We start from the raw sequence: 23,128 nt of genomic DNA, 5'->3' as shown, positions 1-23,128 counted from the left end.
TGGGCACCTGGGTGGCTCAGTCGTTAAGCGTCTGCCTTTGGCTCAGGTCATGATCCCAGGATCTTGGGATCAAGCCCCACGTTGAGCTCCCTGCTCCGCGGAAAGCCTGCTTCTCCCTCTCCCACTCCCCCTGCTTGTGTTCCCTCTCTCGCTGTGTCTCTGTCAAATAAATAAATAAAATCTTTAAAATAAAATAGGAGACTTCTTCTCAGCCTTGAAACTCAGTTCACTGAACATTGTTTAAATGAGTTATTTCACTTCACATTTATCTTCTTTCTGAAACTTATCAGGGATAAATTATTGAGGGTGACTCCTGCTGGAAACTGAAATTAGATGAATAAAAATCAAACGTAGTAGTTGCTTTTTTCTATTTTTCATCCAGAATGAAGATGATACCCGAGCCAATGACAGCAAGAAACCCAAAACAGAGGACAAGAATTCAGCAGGTCACAAGCCATCCAGCAACAGAGAGTACGTCCCCAAAACATGTTACATGTGTGTTAATATGTGTATGTCATTTGCCATTGGGTACTTTCTAATGTGCTCTTAGATTGTTCCTTTCAGTGACTATATGTCATATCCATGTATATGTGTACATATACCAACTAGTAGAGGAGGGAGCTTTTGCTGTTAGCTAATTACAATGGAAAGTTTTTAAGATTCAGTCTCTTCCTTTCTTCCTTCTGTAGTGGAGTAGGGTTGAATACAGGATAAGAATTAAAGTTTTAGCACTTTCTGGCTAGATGACAAGCTTATCTGTATCTGGCAAGAGACCGGTTTCTAACTTAGGAACGTCATATCTTCATCATTCATCTTCTCATTTATGTAACCAGTATTTATTGAATACTTGTGTGGCAGGCCAACATTTAGGCACTGGGTATACGTACAGCCAGGGGGTGGAAAACAGCTAAGAGGCCTGTCCTTATAAAATGTACACTCTTGTTTTGTAGAAGTCATGTTGTGTCCTCATACTTAAATAGGGAGAAACAAATTTGTCTTGAAAGCAGGCAGAAAGAAATAGAAAAAAATCCATCACCACCATATGACTGTGTTGGAGAAATGAAGGCATTTGTTTGATTTGGCAGGTCATCTAAGCAAAGTGCTGCAAAAGAAAAGGATTTGTTGCCTTCTCCCGCGGGGCCCGTTCCTTCAAAAGATCCAAAAACAGAGCATGGCTCTCGGAAGAGGACTATTAGTCAGTCGTCTTCTTTAAAGTCAAGTAATAATAGCAACAAGGAGAATGGTGGCAGCAGCAAAAACAGTTCCTCCACATCAAAGCAGAAGAAGACTGAAGGGAAGACTTCCAGTAGCTCTAAGGAGGTCAAGGTAAGGCGTTGGGGGTCTGAGCCTCTTGGAAAGCAATCTCATTGCCATAGGAATTCTTTAAGGTGACATTGTGCTTGAACGATCATGTACAACTCTGATTAAATTTATAGGCCTGTGCATTTTTACTCTCAGAATGTCATAATCTTGATAATAAACATATGCAGTTGATCTGAGACCATGAAAGCAGTACTTCACCTGGCCACGTGCATGTTAATTAAGAGAAACCCATAATTGGGAAAGTTGGTTTTGGAAGAAAGTAGTCGATTATGATCTAATTATAAATCACTCCAGTTCTTACGACTGAGTTGTCTGTGGTTTGAAATTGGCTTTGGATTTTTTAGAATTAGATTTTACAAGCAAGTATATTACATAAAGTGATAAAGCAGCCAATCTGGCTTTGATTCATGAAGAAGGGAAAATTCTTTAGCTGAGCTAGTACTGGAGCTATTCCTGGAGCATGATCATAATGTAGGGGACTATTCTTCATGTTCCTGGGTGGAGAAATGGATCATAGAAGCTTTTTCAAGGCTGTACTGTATTAGACTTTCACCCTCACTTTATTTACCAGGTTATTTGCATTACTTTCTAAACTGTTTTGATCACGAGCAAACTCTGACAAAATTAAGAAAACACCTAGATTTTTAAGAATATAATTCACTGGGTTGTTATTTGTGACTTGAGTAAGCGAAGGTTTGAGAGTTGAAAAAATTGACCATTAAAGGTAGTTATTCATGCTTATTAAATGTGGCGATTTAATTAAGTCTTTAAAATTGAGGTGATTTTAGTTGCGAACAACGGCTCAAATTGAGATATACAGATGGCTTTTTCTCCAGGTGGACACCCTTCTGTAATAGTTTAGAGAGTTCGTTCTAGTGTTCTTAAGGAACCTGACTGGCCTCTTGGCCTCCTTCTACCGTCCAGTTTTGTGTCTACCTGCTAACTGGCTCTTTCTCCATTTTCCATACTTCACCTGTAGGATTTGAGGCCTGAATGCTTATTTCTTGAAACCTCATACCATTATCTCTCTCTCTTAAGATTGATTTATTTGTGGGCACCTGGGTGACTTAGTTGGTTAAGCTTCTGCCTTCAGCTCAGGTCATGATCCCAGGGTCCTGGGATCAAGCCCCATATCAGGCTCCCTGCTCAGCTGGGAGCCTGCTTCTTCTCCCTCTTCCTCTGCCTGCCATTCCCCATGCTTGCACGCCCGCTCTCTCTCTTTCTCCATCAAATAAATAAATAAAATCTTTTTAAAAATGTATTTGAGAGAGAGAGAGAGAGAGAGAGTGTGCCTGAGTTGGGGCAGGAGGAGAATTTCAAGCAAACTCCCCGCTGAGCACAGAGTACAATTCGGGACTTGATCCCACGACCCCAAGATCATGACCCGAGCCGAAATCAGGAGTCAGAGGCCTAACTGAGCCATCCAGGCGCCCCCCTCCTACTGCCTTTTTAAATGTATTCTTTAAGTGAGGTCACCTGTTCATTTAGTTGTGCGATCTCATAGGTAAAACTATGTGGCTCTTCTTTATTGGTTTGTCAGATCCTTGAAAGCAGGGATTTGTATCTTGTTTTGTTTTGTCTCCATTGTTTAGCTTACTGGGTAATCAGGAAATATTTGTTGGATCAAATGTAATTATTTGGTACTCTATTGTTATTGACAGAATATAAAATATAGGCCCTGACCACTTTGATTTCAAGATCTTAGGGCTTTTAACAGTTGTTAAAATAACAGTTGTTAAAATCATTAATGTTAGGGCACCTGGGTGGCTCAGTTGGTTAAGCGACTGCCTTCGGCTCAGGTCATGATCCTGGAGTCCCGGGATCGAGTCCCGCATCGGGCTCCCTGCTCAGCAGGGAGTCTGCTTCTCCCTCTGACCCTCTTCCCTCTCGTGCTCTCTATCTCTCATTCTCTCTCTCTCAAATAAATAAATAAAATCTTTAAAAAAAAATCATTAATGTTAGCCTTGGCAATTTCCAGTTTAGGCAATTACATATGGGTTTATTATAGAAGAATCTGTAACTTAGTTGGAAAATATGCTTTTTCTTATTTTAGCTAAAGGAAAATTAGATAATATGGAAAACCAAAATTACATATCATTTTTATTTTTTCTACATATTTGCTTATATTATTAAATATTTGAAATATGTTGGTATAAAGTTCAGTCTCTTAATATGCTTTTGATATCTGTGACATCTCTACTTATGTTTCCCTTTTGTTTTTTATTTTTTTAAAGATTTTATTTATATGAGAGAGAGCACATGAGAGGGGGGAGGGTCAGAGGGAGAAGCAGACTCCCCACTGAGCAGGGAGCCCGATGCGGGACTTGATCCTGGGACTCTAGGATCGTGACCTGAGCCGAAGGCAGTTGCTTAACCAACTGAGCCACCCACGCGCCCTCCCTTTTGTTCTTCATATTAGTTCTCTGTGCCATTTCTCTTTTTCCTTGATCAGTCTCATCAGAGGCTTATTAGTAAAATTACTTGTCTTTTCAGAAACTAGCCTTTGTTTTTGTTGATTCTTTGTGGTTTATTTTTGTTTTCTATTTCATTAACTTATAGTCTTTATGATTTCCTTTCTTATTTATTTATGCTTCTGTTTACTGACTTAAAAATGGATACTTAGCTCATTAATTTTTAAATTAGTTTTAAGCCTTTTTTTCTTTTTTTTTTTAAGATTTTATTTATTTATTTGACAGAGAGGGAGGGAACACAAGCAGGGGGAGTGGGAGAGGGAGAAGCAGGCTTCCCGCTGAGCAGGGAGCCCAATGCGGGGCTCGATCCCAGGACCCTGAGATCATGACCTGAGCCGAAGGCAGACGCTTAACACCCGAGCCAGGCAGGTGCCCCTTTTTTCTCTAATATAAGCAGATAAGCTGTATAATTTCCTCTAAATAACTGCTTACGTGCATCCTAGAAGATTTGGTTTGTTTTTATAACTCCGTTTAAAATATTTTCTAATTTCCAGGATGATTTTATCTTTGACCCAAGAGTTAACTTAAAAGCATGTTAGTCAATTTCCAAACATACTGAGATTTGCTAGTTGTCTTCTGATTAGTATTTCTACGTTAATTGCATTGGGGCTGGAAAGTAATCTGCATGGTAGCAGTCTTTTGAAATTTGTTAAGATTTACTTTATGAGAGTATAGTATGTGGTAGATTTTGTAATGTTCTGTATTTGCTAGGAAAGAATGTGTATTCTGCATATATTTAGACAGGGAATCCATGTAATTCAATTATATTAATCATGTTTTCAAACCTTCTTTATGCTGATATTTTTGGTCACTTTGTCCTCTTGTTCATTTTTCCACAAACATAAAAGATTTGTCTATTCTTTTAGTTCTGCCAGTTCCTTTTTAATGAGATATACTTGATATATAACATATTAGTTTCAGGTGCACACCATGATTAAACATATGTATATATTGTGAAATGACCACTACAGTATTTTTAGTTAACCTCCTTCACCACGCAGTGATTTTACATATCCCATGCATATAATTTTTATGTAAGAAAATACGTTAAAATACATAGAAAGTTTTTTAATGTATTTTTAGTAACTTCAATTTTCCTTCAGTAAATCTAAACTTAGGCAGTTGTGGAATTACTTATAAAACATAGAGGGAAAGCTGGCCTAGTAATGTTACATTCCATCATAATAGGCAGGAAGCCATTTCAGAAACATGTGAACTTTACCATGAAGAGTGTAGTATTTTCTCAAATCCCAGGGCCTTTATTTTTATTCCTTGAGATAAGCTGTATTGGGTAGAACTGAAAAGCTGTTATCATTTGAGAAAAATGGTTTATGGTTCCTTCTCAGTAGATTTTTAAACACAGGCAGTAAAATTATATATTAATCGGGTTTTTTAATGTTGAAACATCATTTCGTAGGATAAATTCTGCTACTTATGGTGTTTTATTGTGGGAAAATGTGTATAGGGAAGCAGTTGGGAAGACAGGCTCACAGGCCCCGCATAAAGGGCTATGTTGAGAGGAGGTAGAATTAAGTTTAAGAAGGTGGCTAGGCTTTTAAAATATGGCAGATCTGGATTTAAAATCCAAATTCCAGGAATGCCACTTAAAAGTTGTTTGAACTTGGGTGAGTTACCCTCCTTGCCGTTGCTTTTTATTCTGTCCCAAAAGCAGTATACATTCCATAAAGTTGTGGAAGGATTAATGACACTGCTAAGTACCTAGTTAACTTAGTGCCTGGTAAGTAGTAAGCGTGTAGTAAGTGTTAGATCTTACCATTGCTGTTTTCATTGACCACTAATTATCAGTAAATTTTGTCTTAAGCAGTATTCCTATTCTCAGAGTAGGAATGTTTTAACTAGTGTGTAGTTCAGTGCCTCGTACATAGTAGACCTCTGCTATTAGAATGAATATTTTTGGTTATATAAAATGGACCTGTTCTGCAAAAAGGGCTTTTACATTTTGAAATTTAAAAATTTTGTAACAAGGAAATTAATTACTGAAGGCAGTGGAATTTTGTTTCCTTTCTCCTAGTGGCTCAAAAGATACTTTCAGTTTAATTTTAATCACCTCAGAATTTTCAACATATATTTTCAACATTATATGTTTTTCTGGTCAGGAAAAGGCTCCAAATAGCTCCTCTAGCTGTCCTCCATCTATACCAACTCCTGATGCTTCTAAGCCTCGGAGAACAAAGCTTGCCTTTGACGACAGGTGAGAGAAATGTTTTTTTATGCATTGGAGAAATCATTCCAGTCAGCATGTGAGAAACTCATTTAAATTCCCATCAGTGATCAGAAGAATTCATACTTGTGTTGTGCTCCATAGAACATTCAGATTTTAATTTGAAAGGCACCCTACTAGTCCAGGTATTGTTCCTTTTAACTGAACTCCATGACTCCTCGGGCATGTGAATAATGTACCTTCAAGTAGAACCTGACTGCTGCTGGTACCACTGTTTAACATGAGGGCTTTCTTAAATAAGTGAGAGCAGTGTTGGGGTTTTTCCTCCGTTTATTAAAAGGATATTTCTCTTACCCACATTCCATTTGTTCCGAATCTTTCAAACAACTTGGGAAAATAAGCATTTAATACTAGGGAGCTTGATTTCTGTATTCCTAAGTAGAAAATTTGCCATGAGTTGGCCAACACAATTTATGCTCTTAACCCAATAAAAACATTTCTCAGAAAAACTGGAACTGAATGTTTAGTAATGGGTCATTTTCTGAGGGATGCTAGAGACTAAAATGAACAAGTAATATCTTATGAAAATATTTACTATTTTATTTACTATAAAAATTTACATTGCAGAAATTATTCAGCAGACCATTATTTACAAGAAGCAAAAAAGCTAAAGCACAATGCCGATGCATTGGTATGTAAACATTCTCACATTTATTTATTTAATCAAATTAACTTAAGTTTTCATATATTGTTTGTTCCCATAGTACCTCAGTGTATCTCTCATTACCTTTATTCTCCTTTCTTCAGTCTGATAGGTTTGAGAAGGCTGTATACTATCTTGATGCTGTGGTATCTTTCATTGAATGTGGGAATGCATTAGAGAAAAATGCTCAGGAATCCAAATCCCCATTCCCTATGTATTCAGAGACAGTGGAGCTCATCAAGTAAGTGGGAAAACTTTGCTGCCATGTCATTGGCACTATTACTTCCTTGGTTCATCTAGGAAGGGGCTGATACACCTGTGTACAGTAAAACTGTGAAGGAGCCTGACCCTTTATTGTCCTGGGATAAGGAGAACTAGATACTTCCGTGGGTATTTTTGCCTTTGTTTAGGTTGGGTTCTAATGTTCTGAGGACTAAGGAAGTCCTAAGATCAAGATGAAGTACTGTGTTTTGTGTCATTTGTTGCTTTAACTCACAGATACACTATGAAGCTAAAGAATTACTTGGCCCCTGATGCTACAGCTGCAGATAAAAGGCTCACGGTACTTTGGTAAGTGTCGTGTTCCAGCCTCTGCTAGATGACAGGCTGTTCCCTAAGAAATTACACTGTTTATGCCCTTCTGAAAGCTGTCCTTGAATTGACTTTTCATAACCCAGGCATAAATCTATTTTTGATGGGTAAAGTAGAAAATAAGTCAAAATTCCTACTGAAGGATTTTTAGTTCTCAGTCTCTGATCCATTGTGCTCATGGCAAAAGCCTTGGTAGAGTAGGGCTGACCGTAGAACTCCCCATGTCTCACATGGTGCCTTTACCAGGCTCTTCTTTTGGTATGCGCTCTCCTTATTCACATATCCTGTACCTTCTCTTAGGGAGCAAGTGTTTAGTTTATTCAGAGTAAAGAATGTGGCTTGGTGGCTTGGTCCCAGGGAGATGTTATCAGATTGTTAAAAGTAGTTACTTTACCTGGCACTGGCTTTAACAACTAGGAATGTAGCTGTGGATAAACTGACACGGTCTTTTTTGTCGTGGAGTCTAGTATCTAGTGTGAGGAGACAGATTAATCAGATCGCCACACAAGTGTATGAATTCAGTACTTTGTGGGTTTTTTGTTTTTTTTGTTGTTTTTTTAAAGATTTTTTAATTTATTCATTCGAGACACAGAGATACAGAGAGAGAGAGAACATAAGCAGGGGGAGAAGCAGAGGGAGGGGAAGAAGCAGGCCCCCCTGCCGAGCAGGGAGCCCGATGCAGGACTCGATCCCAGGACCCTGGGATCATGACCTGAGGCGAAGGCAGACGCTTAACAACTGAGGCACCCAGGCGCCCTGAATTCAGTACTTTGAAAGGAAAGTATAATAACTCTTAAGAGAGTAGAGTGTAGAGACACCCAGTCTTCAGGTAGAGGGAATATGTGCAAGGGCTAGATGGTGGCAAGAAACTGGGAGCTATCAAGGAACTAAAGCAACTCCTCCAGAGACCGGGGAGAAGTGAAAGTGACTGGGGAGGTAAGCAGTGGCAGGGCTTTTGCAAGCCATAGTAAGGCTCCCATGTGTTGCCTCAGAGTTGTCCTGTGCATAGTTGAGTTTTCTAGTTTTTGTTGCTGAATTTTAGATAGTTATAATTTGATCTAGAGATTCTGCTCCTCAGTAATTTCTTTGAATGCATATGTTATAATGACATGTTGGTGTCTTGTGGGTGAGGTTTTGATTCTTGATGGTCAACAAATAGGAGACCATTCCTAAGTGTCTTCCCCTCCTTTGGGTGTGTACCATAATCAGGACACATCTTCCAGTTTTGCCTGAGGGTTAGCGTCGTTGACCTTATGCCATGGTCTGTTCACACGAGCCGGTCCTGTACTCTTGCACAATACAAAAGTTGTCTGCGCATGTGGCCAGTCTGTTGTGCTGTTAAATAAGCTGCCCTTTTCCATTGGCTAGCCTGAGATGCCAGTCTTTGCTGTACCTGAGGCTGTTCAAACTGAAGAAAGAAAATGCTCTCAAGTACTCAAAGACACTGACAGAGCACCTGAAGGTAAGTGTGGCAGTGGGGGAAGGTCCCCGTCCTAGGAGACAAGATTTGTCTTCTCCTTTCGCAGCCCCACAAGGGCCTCTTCCTGTTTGGCCTGCCACAGCAAGCGAGGAGCTACTGTTGGTAGCTTTCAAACAGAAAGTTTGAAATTTCTTGGAAAGTTTTTAAATGTACATATATCTGATTATAGAATCTATGTAGTCATATGCAGTAGCTCTTACTAATATTTCAGTTGATGTAGCGTCTTTCTATCATGAGACCTAGTTTCTACTTTGCAAATGGCCTTCTCTTTTCACTACCACCCTTCCTTAGACTGTTAAATTGTTTCCTAAAATGTCTGTGTTTTTTCACCACACCACCACATAAATCTTAAAATCCTGCCCTGGTTCTGAGTTCGAACCCTTCAGTAGCTTACTGTTGCTTGCAAGGTCAGGTCTGAGCTGCTTACCCTGACCTCAAGTCATCAAGGTCTCTTTCTCTTGTTCCTTACCTAAACCTCTGCTCCAGGGAAACTGCATATGGGTCACATCTCTTCACAGCCTTTGCACATAGGATGACACACCTCTGTCTGTCTGAGTGTTACTCATTCTTTGTCCTTCCATTTAAGTCTTCCAAGAACCCCCGGCTCTCACCTAAATAGGGTCTTTCTTTTGCACATTTACACACACATATTCTCTCTCTCTCATGCTTACATTTTGGGTTCTTAAATTTGTAAAGCTTCTTAAGGAGCAGTTCTGGCCCAGTGTGCTTTTGAATATGTTTAGTACTTCAAAAGTAGTATTTTTTTAATTACATACATTTTATTTTTTCCACAGAATTCTTATAATAATTCTCAAGCACCATCACCTGGCTTGGGAAGGTAGGTAAATTTTACTCTATAAAATGTTTTTTGTGACAAAATGATTTATTTTTATGTAAAAGTGGAATGGGTAGGGTCCAGTTCCAGAAATGGAAAGATGACAAAAAAAAAAATTAAAACCATCTCTAATAAAGTATTTTTTAAAGTTTTCATTTTTTTTCTTTATTTTTTACTAAGTTGAAAATATAATAAACACAGTCTTAGAAGGAGTAGACAGCGGACATTTCACCTGTAGAAATCTGAGTTTTTTGACAGCACCTCAGTCCTTAGAGTTTAATAGTTGGGTTTTTATCATTGAGGTTATCTTTATTTTACTCAAGTCTTGACACAAATTAATAACAGTGGCGTGATTGTGGTTTCTCCTTCATCCCACATCACCCCCCCAAAAGGAGGACAATTACCCTGACAGCTTCTGTTTTGTAATTTTTTTCTGTTCAGGTATTATTTTTATGTTAACTGACTTTCTGTCTTTGCTCTTGTATATTTTCTGAACCAAATTTATAGTGCTAAAAGTGAAGATAAAAAGATATTCATAACAAATCGCTTTTGTCCCCCCAACTTTTATTTCATTTTCTTTTTTGTTTTTATGGTCTTGGGCACTTCCACAAATTTTAGTACTCCTGAAATGAACCTCTCAGATTTTAACATGTGTTTCCTAAGAAATATTTAATTGACAGGAAGTTTGAGATAATTGCAGTTGATTGAAGAAACTGTACCTCTTTGTCAGCTTTGAATAACTTGGTTAAACTAGGAAAGTATCAGAAATAATGGCATTCAAAATAAAACGTTCCTATCTGCTACCACAGTCTTCTTGTGTTAAGTTGCAAATTCCTCCCAACTTTCTACAAAACAACTTGAAAAGTACCTAATTACCTACCAGAATAGATGGAAAGTGTGTGGAGCTGGGAGTGAGGTGATCTAGCTTCTAAGCCTTTGAACTGCTGCTTTCCAGGTGTGTGACTTCCTCAGTTCTTTGCCGTCTTTTGTTCTGTTACCATTCATTAAAACAAAGAGTCCAGATAACGATGATTCGCCATGGGTTTTCGTAAGCTAAGTGCTTACTTAGAAGAAGTTGTACTTCTCTGGGAACTCTTCCAGTTTAAAAAAAAATCTTCAAATTTTAAGAGCCTTCATGGATGAACAGCCAGTAGAACATTGGTTTCATCACGTTCACCATATTCACATGAATAAGCTTTCTTTTTGTCTCTGTGTAGCAAAGCTGTTGGGATGCCTTCCCCTGTTTCTCCTAAGCTGTCGCCAGGCAATTCCGGAAATTACTCTTCTGGGGCCAGCAGTGCTACAGCAAGTGGTTCTTCAGTGACCATTCCACAGAGGATCCACCAGATGGCAGCCAGCTATGTTCAAGTTACGTCCAACTTCCTCTATGCCACGGAAATTTGGGACCAAGCTGAGCAGCTTTCCAAAGAGCAAAAAGGTAGGAGGGTCTCTGGAGAAACTTGGAAGGACGAAATTGTTAAAAGAGCTTTTATGATCTAGTTAAATAATGTCTGATCTGCATTTAGTTTATTATGTAGTCTGGAGTTGCCGGTAAAGTTTCCTAATCACCACTGCTTACCAGTCATACTGAATGTACTGAGTTTGGTCCAAAATACCTCTCACTGTACCAGTGACACACACGAAACTAAAAACAGCTTTTGCTCTAGGACATACGTGCTTTTGTTCAGGCACATTAAGTGCAGCTCCGGTTATAAAAGTAATAAAATACCTGTTCTATTTTAGGATGGTTCACAGTAAATTTGGCTTAGGCATAGGATTACATGCAGACATCTTGTACATACGAGATTTAGTATATAAGAAATCACATTCAGGGGCACCTGGCTGGCTCAGTCGGAGGAGCATGTGACTCTTGATCTTGGGGTCATGAGTTCAAGCCCCATGTTGGGTATAGAGATTACTAAAATAAATAAATAAAACTTAAAAAAAAAAACCCAACCACATTCATACTGGATTTTTAGTGAATTGGAAAACTTATGTGTTAAAGGAGACCCCAAAATAAATTAGTTTCTAGCATTCTTCAGTATTAGGTTATTTGAAGCTTTGTACCTTAAGTTTGTTATTGCCCAAACTAAGAACATTGATAATTATAAAGTATTTAAAGATCCTAGGGAAGAATCACTATATTGTACACCTGAAATAAATGTAACACTATATGTTAACTATACTGGATTTTATTTTATTTTATTTATTTTTTTAAAGAGCGTGCACGCACACAAAGTGGCACAGGGAAGGGAGAAGGGTAGAGGGATGGGGGAGAGAGAATCCCAAGCAGGCTCCACACGCAGTGCAGAGCCCAAAGTGGGGCTCGAACTCATGACCCTGAGATCATGACCTGAGCTGAAATCAATAGTCAGATGCTTGACTGACTGAGCCACCTGGGCACCCCGACTATACTGGATTTTAAATTAAAAAATAAGTAAATAAAGGATCCTAGGGAAAAGTACTATATAAACACCATCTTATTTTTGTAGTTGTTAGTAGCAAATGTGCGTGTGGGGCAGCTATTCAGGTAGACCCTTTGTAGAGAAACACTACACTAGTCAATCAAGTGTCCTTTTTTCAGAGTATTTTTAAATGTTTGTAGTATAAACAGGTCATCAGATGAAGATGAAAGATTACTATCCCTAAAGAAGGATAATGGTGGGAGAAAGCAGAAGAGGAACCCGAACATCTAACATAAAATTGTGTCTCTGAAAACCTAAATCTTTCCTAAAATTTTAAATACTGTCACTATTGCTCAGGAAAGGTTACAAAGCAGAAATTCTTATTAAATCACTCGTGCTTTACTTTCCATTTTTCTTCCTGATGCCAGTTTTCTAGCCTCGTTTTTCCTTTTTAAAATTTTCTTTCTCCTTTCAGTTTTACTTTTTTGTGTGGTACTTTTCCAATGTTGACTAAAGGAAAGATAATGGCATAATGATCCCTGTGCACCTTTCATTCGATAGCGACACAACATTTTCCTAATCTTGTTTCACCTTGCTCTCTCTCTGAATCATACTTTTTTTCCCCCCCTCTGGAGTATTTAAGCATTTCCCCTGAACATACTTAGGTGTATGCATCTTTGGGTGACAAGGATTTTTCAAGAACACGATTGTCGTGCCGTTAACATAACCACCAAAATTAACAGTAATTCCTTTGTGTCAGGTCTATCATCCAATTTTACTGTTGTTACAAATATGCCTTTTTTTTTCTTTACTGTTTGTTTTTAACAGGATCCAAACATTCCTTCATCTGTGTCCGAAGTCTGTCTCCTTCTTCCAGTTTTTGGTGTTTTGGAGGGTGGGGCACTGTGCCATTTATGTTGAGGAGGAAATGAGTCCTATTATGGATTTGACGGATTCCTTCCTCTTATCGTTTAGCTTGCTCCCCTGTCCCCCTTACTTCCTTCATACTCATAGTTACATTTTGAGACTTGATTAGATTCAAGTTCATTATTTTAAATAACATTTCATAGGTCGTGCTCTAGATTCCTATTATGTGATATTATTGAGGCATTTAATTAATGGTTATCTCTTGTTTAGTGATATTTGATTTGACCATTGATGGAATTCAAGTGGTTTCAGCCTGACTCAGTTTGATGTAAGATTCCCTGTTAAACTTTAACTTAGGTTTTAGCACCCATTGATGGTCATTACTTACATCCATTATTCCACTAGGAAATAGGAATTTTCAGGGCTCCTGGGTTTCTCAGTAGGTTAAGTGGCTCTTGATCTCTGCTCAGGTCATGATCTCAGGGTCATGAGTCCCAAGTCCCACATTGGAGCCTACTTTTAAAAAGGGCAGGGGGACAGGAATTTTCTATTTTGATATTGTACCTGCATTTATTATCTGGAATTCTATAAAAAAGAACCTTTTCTCCTCTTCTCTTTGATTGCTTCTTGAATTATTTGAGTAGGCCTAGGTGTTTATCATGAGAATGACCCCTTTTTCTCTTTGTGTATAAAAACTCCCCTTTCTGTCTGAGACCTACATCCCTCTCTCCTCCCAAATTGCATCGGGATCAAATGTTAGGACACTGTCGTTCCTTCCTCCTCTCTGCACCCACCTCACGTGCAGATCAGCCTTTATTTGTTCACATAGGAAGAATCCTTTCATTTCCATCCTTTGCATTTTTAAACTATACTGTCTAAAACATGGGATAATTTATCAGTATTGCATGGCATATGATTACAGCAGAAAGTTTGTCATAAATGTCTAACTTCACAGGAGCTCTTATGGGGACCAGTGCAAGGAACTTTTTGTATCACTTGCTTCTTACACAGACAGTACACAGAGACTGTTCTTGAGTAATAGTACAATGTAGTACATTGTCTCCATTTTAGTCATGTGTACTGCATACTGGTAATTGATAATTTCCTTCAGTGGAATTCTACTTTTATGTATAACACTTAATTCCTAACCATACAGTCTGTTTGAAGCGTTTCATGACTTAGGGAAAATAATAGAACTTGAAAGATAGACTATGGCATGGTTTGTTCTAAAACATGGATGCTCCTCATTGTAGTGCAGGAGGGAGTGTTTTTTTTTGACTTCGTTTGACTACTGTTTTATAATCTGGCTTAAAACTCTTAAAGCAGTGTTTCAGGAGAATGTGTATATCATTTAATGACTGGTTTTGGTTTCCTAGAATTCTTTGCTGAACTGGATAAAGTGATGGGCCCTCTCATCTTTAATGCGAGCATCATGACAGACCTAGTTCGATACACCCGGCAGGGACTGCATTGGCTTCGCCAGGACGCCAAGCTGGTATCTTGAACTGAACACATCCTCGTTGCCTCTGATTTTCTCCACAACACTGTGTCACATCACGAAGGAAAACTGCCATAACATGACACCTAGTCGACACTAAGAATGAGGAATGGTTTTCTCCTCCCTGGTTCATGTGTTGTTGTTATTTATAACCCAAAGCCATGATGTCAGTTGACCCCTTTAATATTCCCAATATGAAGAGTTATTTAAATGTTTTTAAATCTGCAGCACATTGATAAGACGGTTTCAGTGATCTGTAATAAGATTGAAATTCCAATTGCAGTTCATAACTAATCAGTTGAAATTCTATTTATTTTAATTTTTTTTAAGTTCCCAGATTGGGGCTAGTTTAAAACTTAGTTATTTCTGCCTATAAATTTACTCTGTTGAACATTTAGCGTAAATTTAAGGTAGGCATTTTTTATTTATATACTTGGGGAGCTTTGTTACCTAATGTCTTTTTGTGGTAGCTCTTCTAAGAGTAAGAGTTGGTTCATCTAAAATATGGACGTGTTCTATACCTGCTACCTGATATTATTTTAAATCTTAACTACAATTTTATTGCAGAATTTATGCTTAGTATTAAGGATATTCTTCTACACATGAAAAATCATTTAAATATGAGAAGATGGCATTCTACAGATAGAAGATGAAATGTGTCTGATTCGGTATGCATTATTTCAGGAACTGTGAATGTGTGTTAACACTATAGCAATCACAAGGTGACTGTAGCTTGCATTTAATGCATTACAAAGGAGGGCAGGCGAACTTTCTAGGAGAAGGGTATCATGTGAAGGGTTTCATAAAAGGACAATCTTGAACTTAATGGATTTTATCAAAACCATGTGTTCTTTTTTTGTTGCTAATAATTTGACGGTTAATTGAAAACAGTAAGTTACTGTGGAACAAAGGATGATCCACCTCCTGAGGGTTGCTGCCTATATCTCTTTCAGTGATGATGTTTGAAGGGTTAAATCTCTCTTCAGAATTCTTATTTGTAAAATGTTTTTGCCACACTAGATTGTGATGCGCTCACGGGAGCGTGCAGTGACTAACGCAGGAATGGGCTGGAGCTTCGCTGTGGGCGCTTTTGCTATACAATTTAAGGTTATAATGCCTGAGGTAGAGATGAAGTTCTCCTTTTAAACTTGTCTTGTACTGACTCCCTTTGTATTATGAAGGCCCTCATCAATGATTTATGTTTCTGATGGGATCAGAAAATTCACACTAGAAAAGTACCTAATTTGGTTCAATGTTAGCCCTCGTGGGAAGGGAAGGGGAGCAAGGGTAGAGCTTAAGCCAGCTCTGTAAGAGTTGTATATCAAAGTACCTTTCCCTGTAAGGTGCATATCGGAGTCAAAGGTGAGAAATGTACCCTCTATCATGCCCCTGTCATGTGCCCCTATCATGTCTGGTGTGCCTTAAATCTTACCTTTGAATGAGAACTCTATGGATTGTTTACAGATGAAGTTTTACACTAGGACCAGATCACCCAGTGTGGCTGGTCTTTGGCAGTAGTCATGTTAAATTCTCTTTCTTTTTTAATCTTCCTTTAGGGTCACATAAAGATGAATTTATTTCAGAAAAGCTAACGCTTTGGTACATGACTTAGTCTAACTGGGTAATGGCTGCTCCAGAAAAATTGTCATTCTCCCCATTCCGAAAATGAATTCATCCAATCAGAAAAAAGGATTGCCCTGCTATTTATAGATGATGGCTAAGGTTTGAAGTGGGAAAGAAAGGATAGAAAATCTCCCCAAGCCCAGTGGTGCAGTGAATCCTCTATTTGAGCCTTTTTTATGCTTATTCCTGAAGCTAGTGAACCTTCATTGTCCTGTGGCTTCATATTTACAGAACTTTTGAACTGTTCTGTACCTCAGGTGGTTTTTGCATGTCGCTGGGGATTGGAATTTAGAAATTATGCTGAATTTAATCTTTTTCTCTTGGAGAAATTGCCTCTGAAATCTTTCTAACTTAATCTTATTAGTATGTTATCCCATGTTTTAGGAACAGTTTTCCTTTAGAGGACAACTTCTCAGTGACTAGGGTAGTTACTCGGTAAGACACTTGCCCCTGTTCATCGAGTACAGGTGTGTCCTGTCCTCTGAGTGCTGTTACTCTGATTCCTTACTTGGCAGTGAAGTCTTAGAAGTGGATAAATCTTTCAGCAGCGGCAGCCCGTGGGGCACCTCTGAGTTCCAGTGCATTCTGATCTCTTGTGTGTCCTGAAAGGCAGCAGGAGTGTTTCTGGGGTCACACTGGTATTTTGTGAAAACATAGTTTCCTGCATGTTTTATGGTGCTGTTCTAAGTTAATTCTCTCTCTGAAACTGTGTTAATTCTTTGGAAATGAATTTTTCAAGCTTTTCAGTGTGGGCAGGGATTTTCCCACCAGGTGGTAATGGGCAATGGATCAAAATCCTGTCCTAAATAATTGAATTTTCAGTGTCATAGTCTGTGGAAACACACACTCCCTTTCTTCTGTGTCCATCTCCTCAAAAGTTGTCTGTGTCTTCATCTGCTCCAGCACATACTTTGGACTCCCTTTATATGCCACCATTCCTCCTTCCTCAATAGGTGTCTTCAGTGTTCTCTAACCATTTAAAACTGAATTTGACAAGTGGCTAAAAACTGACTTCGTCTGAGACTTGTACTTAATATATAGTTAATTATAGAAATAGCAACTCTTTAAAAAAAAAAATCACTCTGTTGACTGCTTTTTAAGACCACATTGTATGCCAGAAGGCAGCAGCCTACAGCCCCGGCCTCTTCACAGGCAGCCGGTGAACAGTGGATGAAGTTGTCACGTGGTGGTTTTGCCCGGCCTGGGCTGGGCTGTGGGGAGCTCTCACCTCCAAGTGATTCATCTGCCACAATCCAGCCCGGGTCCGGTCTGGCTGGGGAGCATTCAGCCTGTTTCTTGCCTCAGTGCCACCTTTTCCTGAGCAAGTAGCCAAGAACTAACTTTATAAGCAATGAGTACTCCAGATAAATCTTCAGCTATAGTTGCTGAAGAGTGGAGAAGGTTGACCATCACGATTTAATTCTCCAGTGCACAAGCAGTGTAGAGTAATGTGTGCACGTGCCCACACATGCCCGTGCTCTGGCTAGCTCTCCCACTGCTGGGTCCATAGGCATCTGGGCCGCACTTTGCATTCACTTGTGGCTTTATTAGATTCACTGTTGTTGTTGTTTTTAATTGTTGTTTGTTTCTTTTTATTAAAGAAAGGTTTAATCAGCTAAATCAGACAAGCATCATTTTGTATTTAATGACAGAAACTTTGGGAACTTCTCTTCATTGAGTGAGCTTGCATTGTGAAGCAAGAGCCTACAGAAGGCACCTGTTCTAAATGAAAGTTCTGGTTCTGGAGGCTGGCAGCGCTCTGGAGTTTAAGGGCAGCCAGTGGTCGCTCCAGTCAGTGATGCCTAGTTGTGTAGAGGGGAGGTACACTGTGCACTCTTCTAGGTGTGAGGGTATGCAGCTTTGGATTTTAAAATTATGTACACATACACACTTTATATATATGTATGTATGTATGAAAACATGAAATTAGTTTGTCAAAAATGTGTGTGTTTAGTATTTTAGCTTAGTGCAACTATTTCCACATTATTTATTAAATTGATCTAAGACACTTTCTTGTTGACACCTTGAATATTAATGTTCAGGGGTGCAATGTGTATTCCTTTTAGATTGTTAAAGCTTAATTACTATGATTTGTAGTAAATTAACTTTTAAAATATATTTGAGCCCTTCTGTAGTATAATAGGGCTCTTACAGGGTGGGAAGGATTTTAATTTTCCAGTTGCTAATTGAATAAAATGGCCTCATTATGTATTTGGAATTATAGGAGTTTGCCTCTGGGTCCCAGGAACATCCAATGGGAATGACTGTTTTAGGCAGATTGTGATGATCTTTTTTTTTCTTTAAGCTAATTAAATTGGGAAGCAAAGCATTTCACATCCATGTAGACTCCTATCACCCATACTCCCTAATTATGTGGAGCACAGATTTCATTTTGATTTCACATATTAACGTGTTGGAGAGGTAGACTTTTTTCCAGTAATAACACTGCACATCTAAGGTTGCTATTGTGTAAAATAAAGAGAAGAGAGCTAAGTATCAACTGATTTCGAGTATGTAGAGGAAGAGACCAAGTTGGTCATGTTCTTTACGTGCTTCTCTTTCACATACTCCATAATGGAGAGATTCAGTTTAGACTTCTAGACCTTAGAACCAAGCTGACAAGTGACAGGAAGTAAGTTACTACTAGTAGGTAAAGCACATGCTGATTCTCTTCATTGGAACCACATGGTTCATTAAAAAGAAGTCACCGTCTCTAGAAAAGCAATGGAAAAATATCTTAATCGCTTCCTTTTGATGGAATCTGGTCACAGAATAAGGCATTACAGTTAAGTCTAAACCGAGTCTTCTGGATGTTTAAGTATCCTAAAATAGCAGCCCAAGGTTATCATTGTGTAATGAAGTTGACTTTAGGAATGTCAGCATTGACCTCTCCGTGCCACCATTGCTCAGCTAAGCATAAATTGCCGTTCTTAAAAAAGAAACAAAAAAGCTCTCTAAATGAGCATGGGGAAGAAAAGTTCCCACCCAGAAATTCTAGTAATCTGTAGTTTTTGACCTGTTACCGCTTCCACGTGGGGTTTCTTTTCAGCTTTTAACCACTGGAATTTTCTACCTGCTATTGTTCCTCTCTGGAAAATATCTGTTTGGAAATGCTGCCTTTCAAATCTCTGCCATGGTTATCCATACTGTTGAGTTTGTTGTTGCTGTTCAAGAAGTGTCCCCATTTTATAACTTTATGCACATTCACACACCTGGCAAATCATTGACATGAGCGTTCAACAGTACTGCGGGTGGGGTGGGGCGGGCGGGGCTCACCACCAGAGCTGGCCCAATTGGCAATGCCTAAAAAGGCACTACTTGGGAGGACCAGATGTGAGGTTGGTTAGCACGGTTATGAAAATTTCTATCTAGCCTCCGTTTTGAATGGTTTTAAGAAATTTTGTATATGGAGGATGGAAATGCTTATATATTTATTGAATCCTTTTATCTTATTTGAAATTAAAACTATTAGGTGAATAACGGTTTGATATTTGGGGAGGGTTTTGGAGGGGAAGTAATGCCACTGATAAATTAAAAGCCTTGTTGATTTTGCAGAAAGGTACTGTTAGTGTCTGTTAGGATGCCTTTGTTTTTGTACATGATCCAAATCTTTGTTTTACATTTCTTTTATCCAAAATATTTAGGCATCTGACATTTTCAACCAAAATTTCAATTATATACTGTGATTTTTATTTGTTGCAATACATTAAAATTTCAGAGGTACTTTGGGGCTCAAAAGCTAGGATTTCTAAGTATGTGCATTTCACATAATAAAGCTGTTAATGGTGAGCAAAGTATTATATACTAACTAGATTTTTCCACATCTGTATAGTATATTATATGTATTTTGTGGTATTGAGATTATAGAAAGTTTAGAGTGTCAAACATGCGTTTAATGTGTATTTTTAAACAAATTTATGGCAATTAAAATATTTGGAGACAAGGGTATCACATTTCAATTTGTAAAGATCTTTTTAACTCTACTGTGTCATTAAGATGCTTTGTATAATGCCAAACCATAGCTGGAGAAACTAAGTTTAATAAATATCAAATAGATTTTCTGTATTAAAGTTTATAAACACTGTGCTCTTTAAACTTCTTCCACTCTTACTTTGCCTTTTCAGTGTAATTTCTGCTTTGTACCTGAGTGCCCACTGCTACTCTACCTGAAAAGTCTGGACCCCCAGTCCAGCTCTCATTTCCTGATTACAGAAATTCTGAACTTGCTGGCCATGCGTCCTTTTGCATAGATCACAGTTTGCCCTGCTCCAGCAAAAATCTCAAAAGAAGTCTTTTCTGCTGTTCTTGGGGGCTTGGGCTTTTATTGTTTTATTAAACTAGATTCTTCTTCCAATTCTGCTTTCTGTTCAGTCCTCGACAAACTTGGGCACGTCATCAGGTCGCAAATGCCAGCACTGCCCATCTCTGACACCTCACTGAAGAGTCCTGACACCGAGTGAAGGGCCAGGATCCAGGGCCACAGCTCGTGAACTTGCCAAGGCTGATCACGTGGCTATTAGGAAACCTTCGTCTTTCAGCCTCTCATCGTGTTCTTTGTTTCTTAAGTGTTCACTTTCACTGCAGTTTGCAGATTGAGAAGTCTGCTATTGGGCAATGCTGGGGTTTTTTCTGTAGCATACAAAATGAATCCTTTTCAAGCCCTGAAAAGCTTGAATTCCAGACTGCGAAAATTTTGAGACATTTAATAATATACATAGAAAAATAAACTCTAAACTGACAAGTTTAGTAATGCTTATCTATATAACATTCTAAGAAGAAACAGAGACCAGTTTAAAGCATACATCTGTCTTTAAATATTAAAAATACAAGACTGCTTCACTTAAGTGTCTCCAGCCAAAATGCAGTTAATCAGTATCGCAGAGAACAGAGCATTGTTGTAGGGGAGCGCTGTCCTCTTTTCTCCTGATTAGTACATCATTCCTGGGCCACACTCAGGGAACAGCGTCTTTTTCTAAAGGAAAAGAAAAGGTGGTGTTTCTTTTTATAATTTATTTAGGACTTCATTTATTTATTTGACAGAGAAAACGAGAGAGGGAACACAAGCAGGGGGAGCTTCAGAGGGAGAAGCAGGCTCCCAGTGGAGCAAGGAGCCCGATGCAGGGCTCGATCCCAGGACCCCGGGATCATGACCTGAGCCGAAGGCAGACGCTCAACAGCTGAGCCACCCAGGCGCCCCAGAAAAGGTGGTTTTTAAGACAAAGGTCTAGCAGTGCCCAGAGCCAGCCACCTCTTGCGCATTTCCTTCCTCTGCTTTTCTATCCAACCTCAGGGTAAACTGCAGAAAGCAAAGGCACCACTCTTTCGTGGTACCTGTGTGGAGCTGTTCTTGGTTCTTGAATCCTGAGGGATTCTCCAGGGAGCTCTGGGCTACAGCCCAGGCAATCGCCTATTCCACTTTTATTCTTAGGTAAGTGTGTGTGCTGATCTTGCCTCGGCCCTGCTCTCAAGTGTGTGGAATACCTGCACAACATCGTGATGCACTCAGAATCGTCCCGGCAAGAGGATCCAATGGGCCTGAGGGAGACCCCTCTCCAAAACGGGGTCATTCTCCGGGACCTTCTCTTTGTTGAACTCAGTTGCAGTATGGGGGAGCCATCTACCTGTAGGGCAGAGACAACCTCAGGTATGGAACCGTTGACCCCCTTCTGCACACCTGGGGAGAATCACCCCCAGGACGCTGTAGACTCGAGAGCAGAGGGACCCTTCCTCAGGGCTGAGTCCCATTCTCAAGTTCTGCTTGTGATTTTCCCACCAGTACAACGCCCACACAGGCACTTCCTACCTGGTTCAGCAGCAGCAAGCAGATCATGAGCACTGCAAAGAGTTTGAGGTGCCACATCTTGCCAGAGGGAGGTGGTTGGAGCCTGGGACCCAGCAACGGTTCCCACTGGCTTTTATAGACTGAAAGTCACCTCTTTTATGGTTGCCAGGTGAGATGGGGCAAAGTTTGTATTTGCAGTCAGGGTCAATTTAATAAGTTAATGTCTACCAGAGGAATGTGCTCAAGGCCTGCCTTTCAGGCACGTTGTATTTACTGATCCCTCACCTGGACTTTTATGTTGCTGGCTTGGACCCTTTTGCCAAAAGTCAGCACCACCCCCTCCTTCCCTTTGAAAGCCACGTGAAGCCACTGAGGGAAACCAGGCACCTAGCCACATTTTGATTCCAAAATAGCTCAGTGAGATCACTGTAATCAAAATAGAAGTCTCATGAGGTCTTTGCGTTGACCCCTCTCAGCCTTGTCTGGGAAAGAGGCACCAATCTATTGCATTACAGGCAATTGGATAAGGCCCTTACCTCCCTTCTGTGGGAGGTTCTTCAGCAGGTGTGATCTAAGAGTGCCCCAGATCCCCCTTTTGTATAGATGGCCTGCCCTCCCAGTTACCTGCTCCAGATCATCTCCCTAGAAGAACGGACCCAGCTGTGGCAAGTTCAGAGTCTGGCCTACCTCCCTTCTCCCAAAGGAAAGGCAGTCAAGACTGATGTGGGACTTCCCTGAACTGTGGGTGAATTGAATGAATGAGTATAGGTTTGTTTTGTTTTTAAAAAATGTGAATGAGGAGTTAGTAGGGGCTCCTAAATCAGTGGGATTGCTTGACGATGGTGACAAATCACACTGCAATCCTTGAATTCTGGGCTTTCCTCGCCATAGTTGACTGGGTCCCTCTGCGGGGCAGAGCCTTCCAGCAGCCTCAGGGGAGCAGGCCTAGGGCTGAGGTATCGCTAAAGCCCAAAACATTCATCAGCTTAAGCAGAACTGCTGCAGGTTGCTAGAACAAGAAAGGGCATGTACCTAAGTCGTGAGGTGTTATGGGTACTCATTAAATGATTTGGGGGAAAGGTGTAACTTTTGAGTAGGATTTATAGGACTTCAGATCTTCCTATGACCAGGAAGGATGAGCCAACAAGACACCTTAACAAGATTATTTCTCTGACTGGTGTCTCCGTAAAAACGTGGCTGATACCTCTTCCCAAGGCCCTTACCGTTGTCAGAGGTCGGATATTTGGTTTGAGCCTGCCTGTTCCACAAGGTAAAGCGGAGGAGATGAGGTACAGCTGAAGGTGGAACGGGATGGTTGCCAATCCTCTCGTCAAGGGAGAAGACGGTGGTGAGGTAGGCCTAGGGACT

At 39.7% G+C, this 23,128-nt stretch overlaps 2 protein-coding genes across 3 annotated transcripts in view; one reads left to right on the top strand and one right to left on the bottom strand.

The window, feature by feature from the left end:
- The window catches only part of AFF4 (ALF transcription elongation factor 4), an 87,269-nt gene extending 67,221 nt beyond the window's left edge, over nt 1-20,048 (top strand). For both annotated transcript variants that reach the window (XM_028103500.2, XM_028103501.2), the window contains 10 exons: nt 383-471; nt 1,086-1,326; nt 5,912-6,006; nt 6,604-6,667; nt 6,784-6,920; nt 7,178-7,249; nt 8,639-8,732; nt 9,545-9,588; nt 10,803-11,023; nt 14,234-20,048. In XM_028103500.2, the coding sequence (XP_027959301.1) occupies nt 383-471; nt 1,086-1,326; nt 5,912-6,006; nt 6,604-6,667; nt 6,784-6,920; nt 7,178-7,249; nt 8,639-8,732; nt 9,545-9,588; nt 10,803-11,023; nt 14,234-14,361 (1,185 nt within the window). In that variant the 3' untranslated portion in view covers nt 14,362-20,048. The remainder of the gene's footprint in view (nt 1-382; nt 472-1,085; nt 1,327-5,911; nt 6,007-6,603; nt 6,668-6,783; nt 6,921-7,177; nt 7,250-8,638; nt 8,733-9,544; nt 9,589-10,802; nt 11,024-14,233) is intronic.
- LEAP2 (liver enriched antimicrobial peptide 2) lies at nt 19,055-21,838 on the bottom strand. Its single transcript, XM_088023159.1, has 3 exons — nt 21,782-21,838; nt 21,460-21,599; nt 19,055-19,190 (listed from the first exon to the last, which is right to left on the bottom strand). The coding sequence occupies exons 1-3, from the start codon at nt 21,836-21,838 to the stop codon at nt 19,055-19,057; spliced, it is 333 nt and encodes a 110-aa protein (XP_087879285.1).
- Between the last annotated feature and the right edge of the window lie 1,290 nt (nt 21,839-23,128).

The sequence above is a fragment of the Eumetopias jubatus genome, unplaced genomic scaffold (genome assembly GCF_037043125.1).
Source record: "Eumetopias jubatus isolate StellerSeaLion01/CBP00866 unplaced genomic scaffold, mEumJub1_p1.0 scaffold_5, whole genome shotgun sequence".
Taxonomy (NCBI): Eukaryota; Metazoa; Chordata; class Mammalia; order Carnivora; family Otariidae; genus Eumetopias; species Eumetopias jubatus.
The sequence above is the reverse complement of the archived record's forward strand: the minus strand, read 5'-3'. Positions and strand labels throughout refer to the sequence as shown.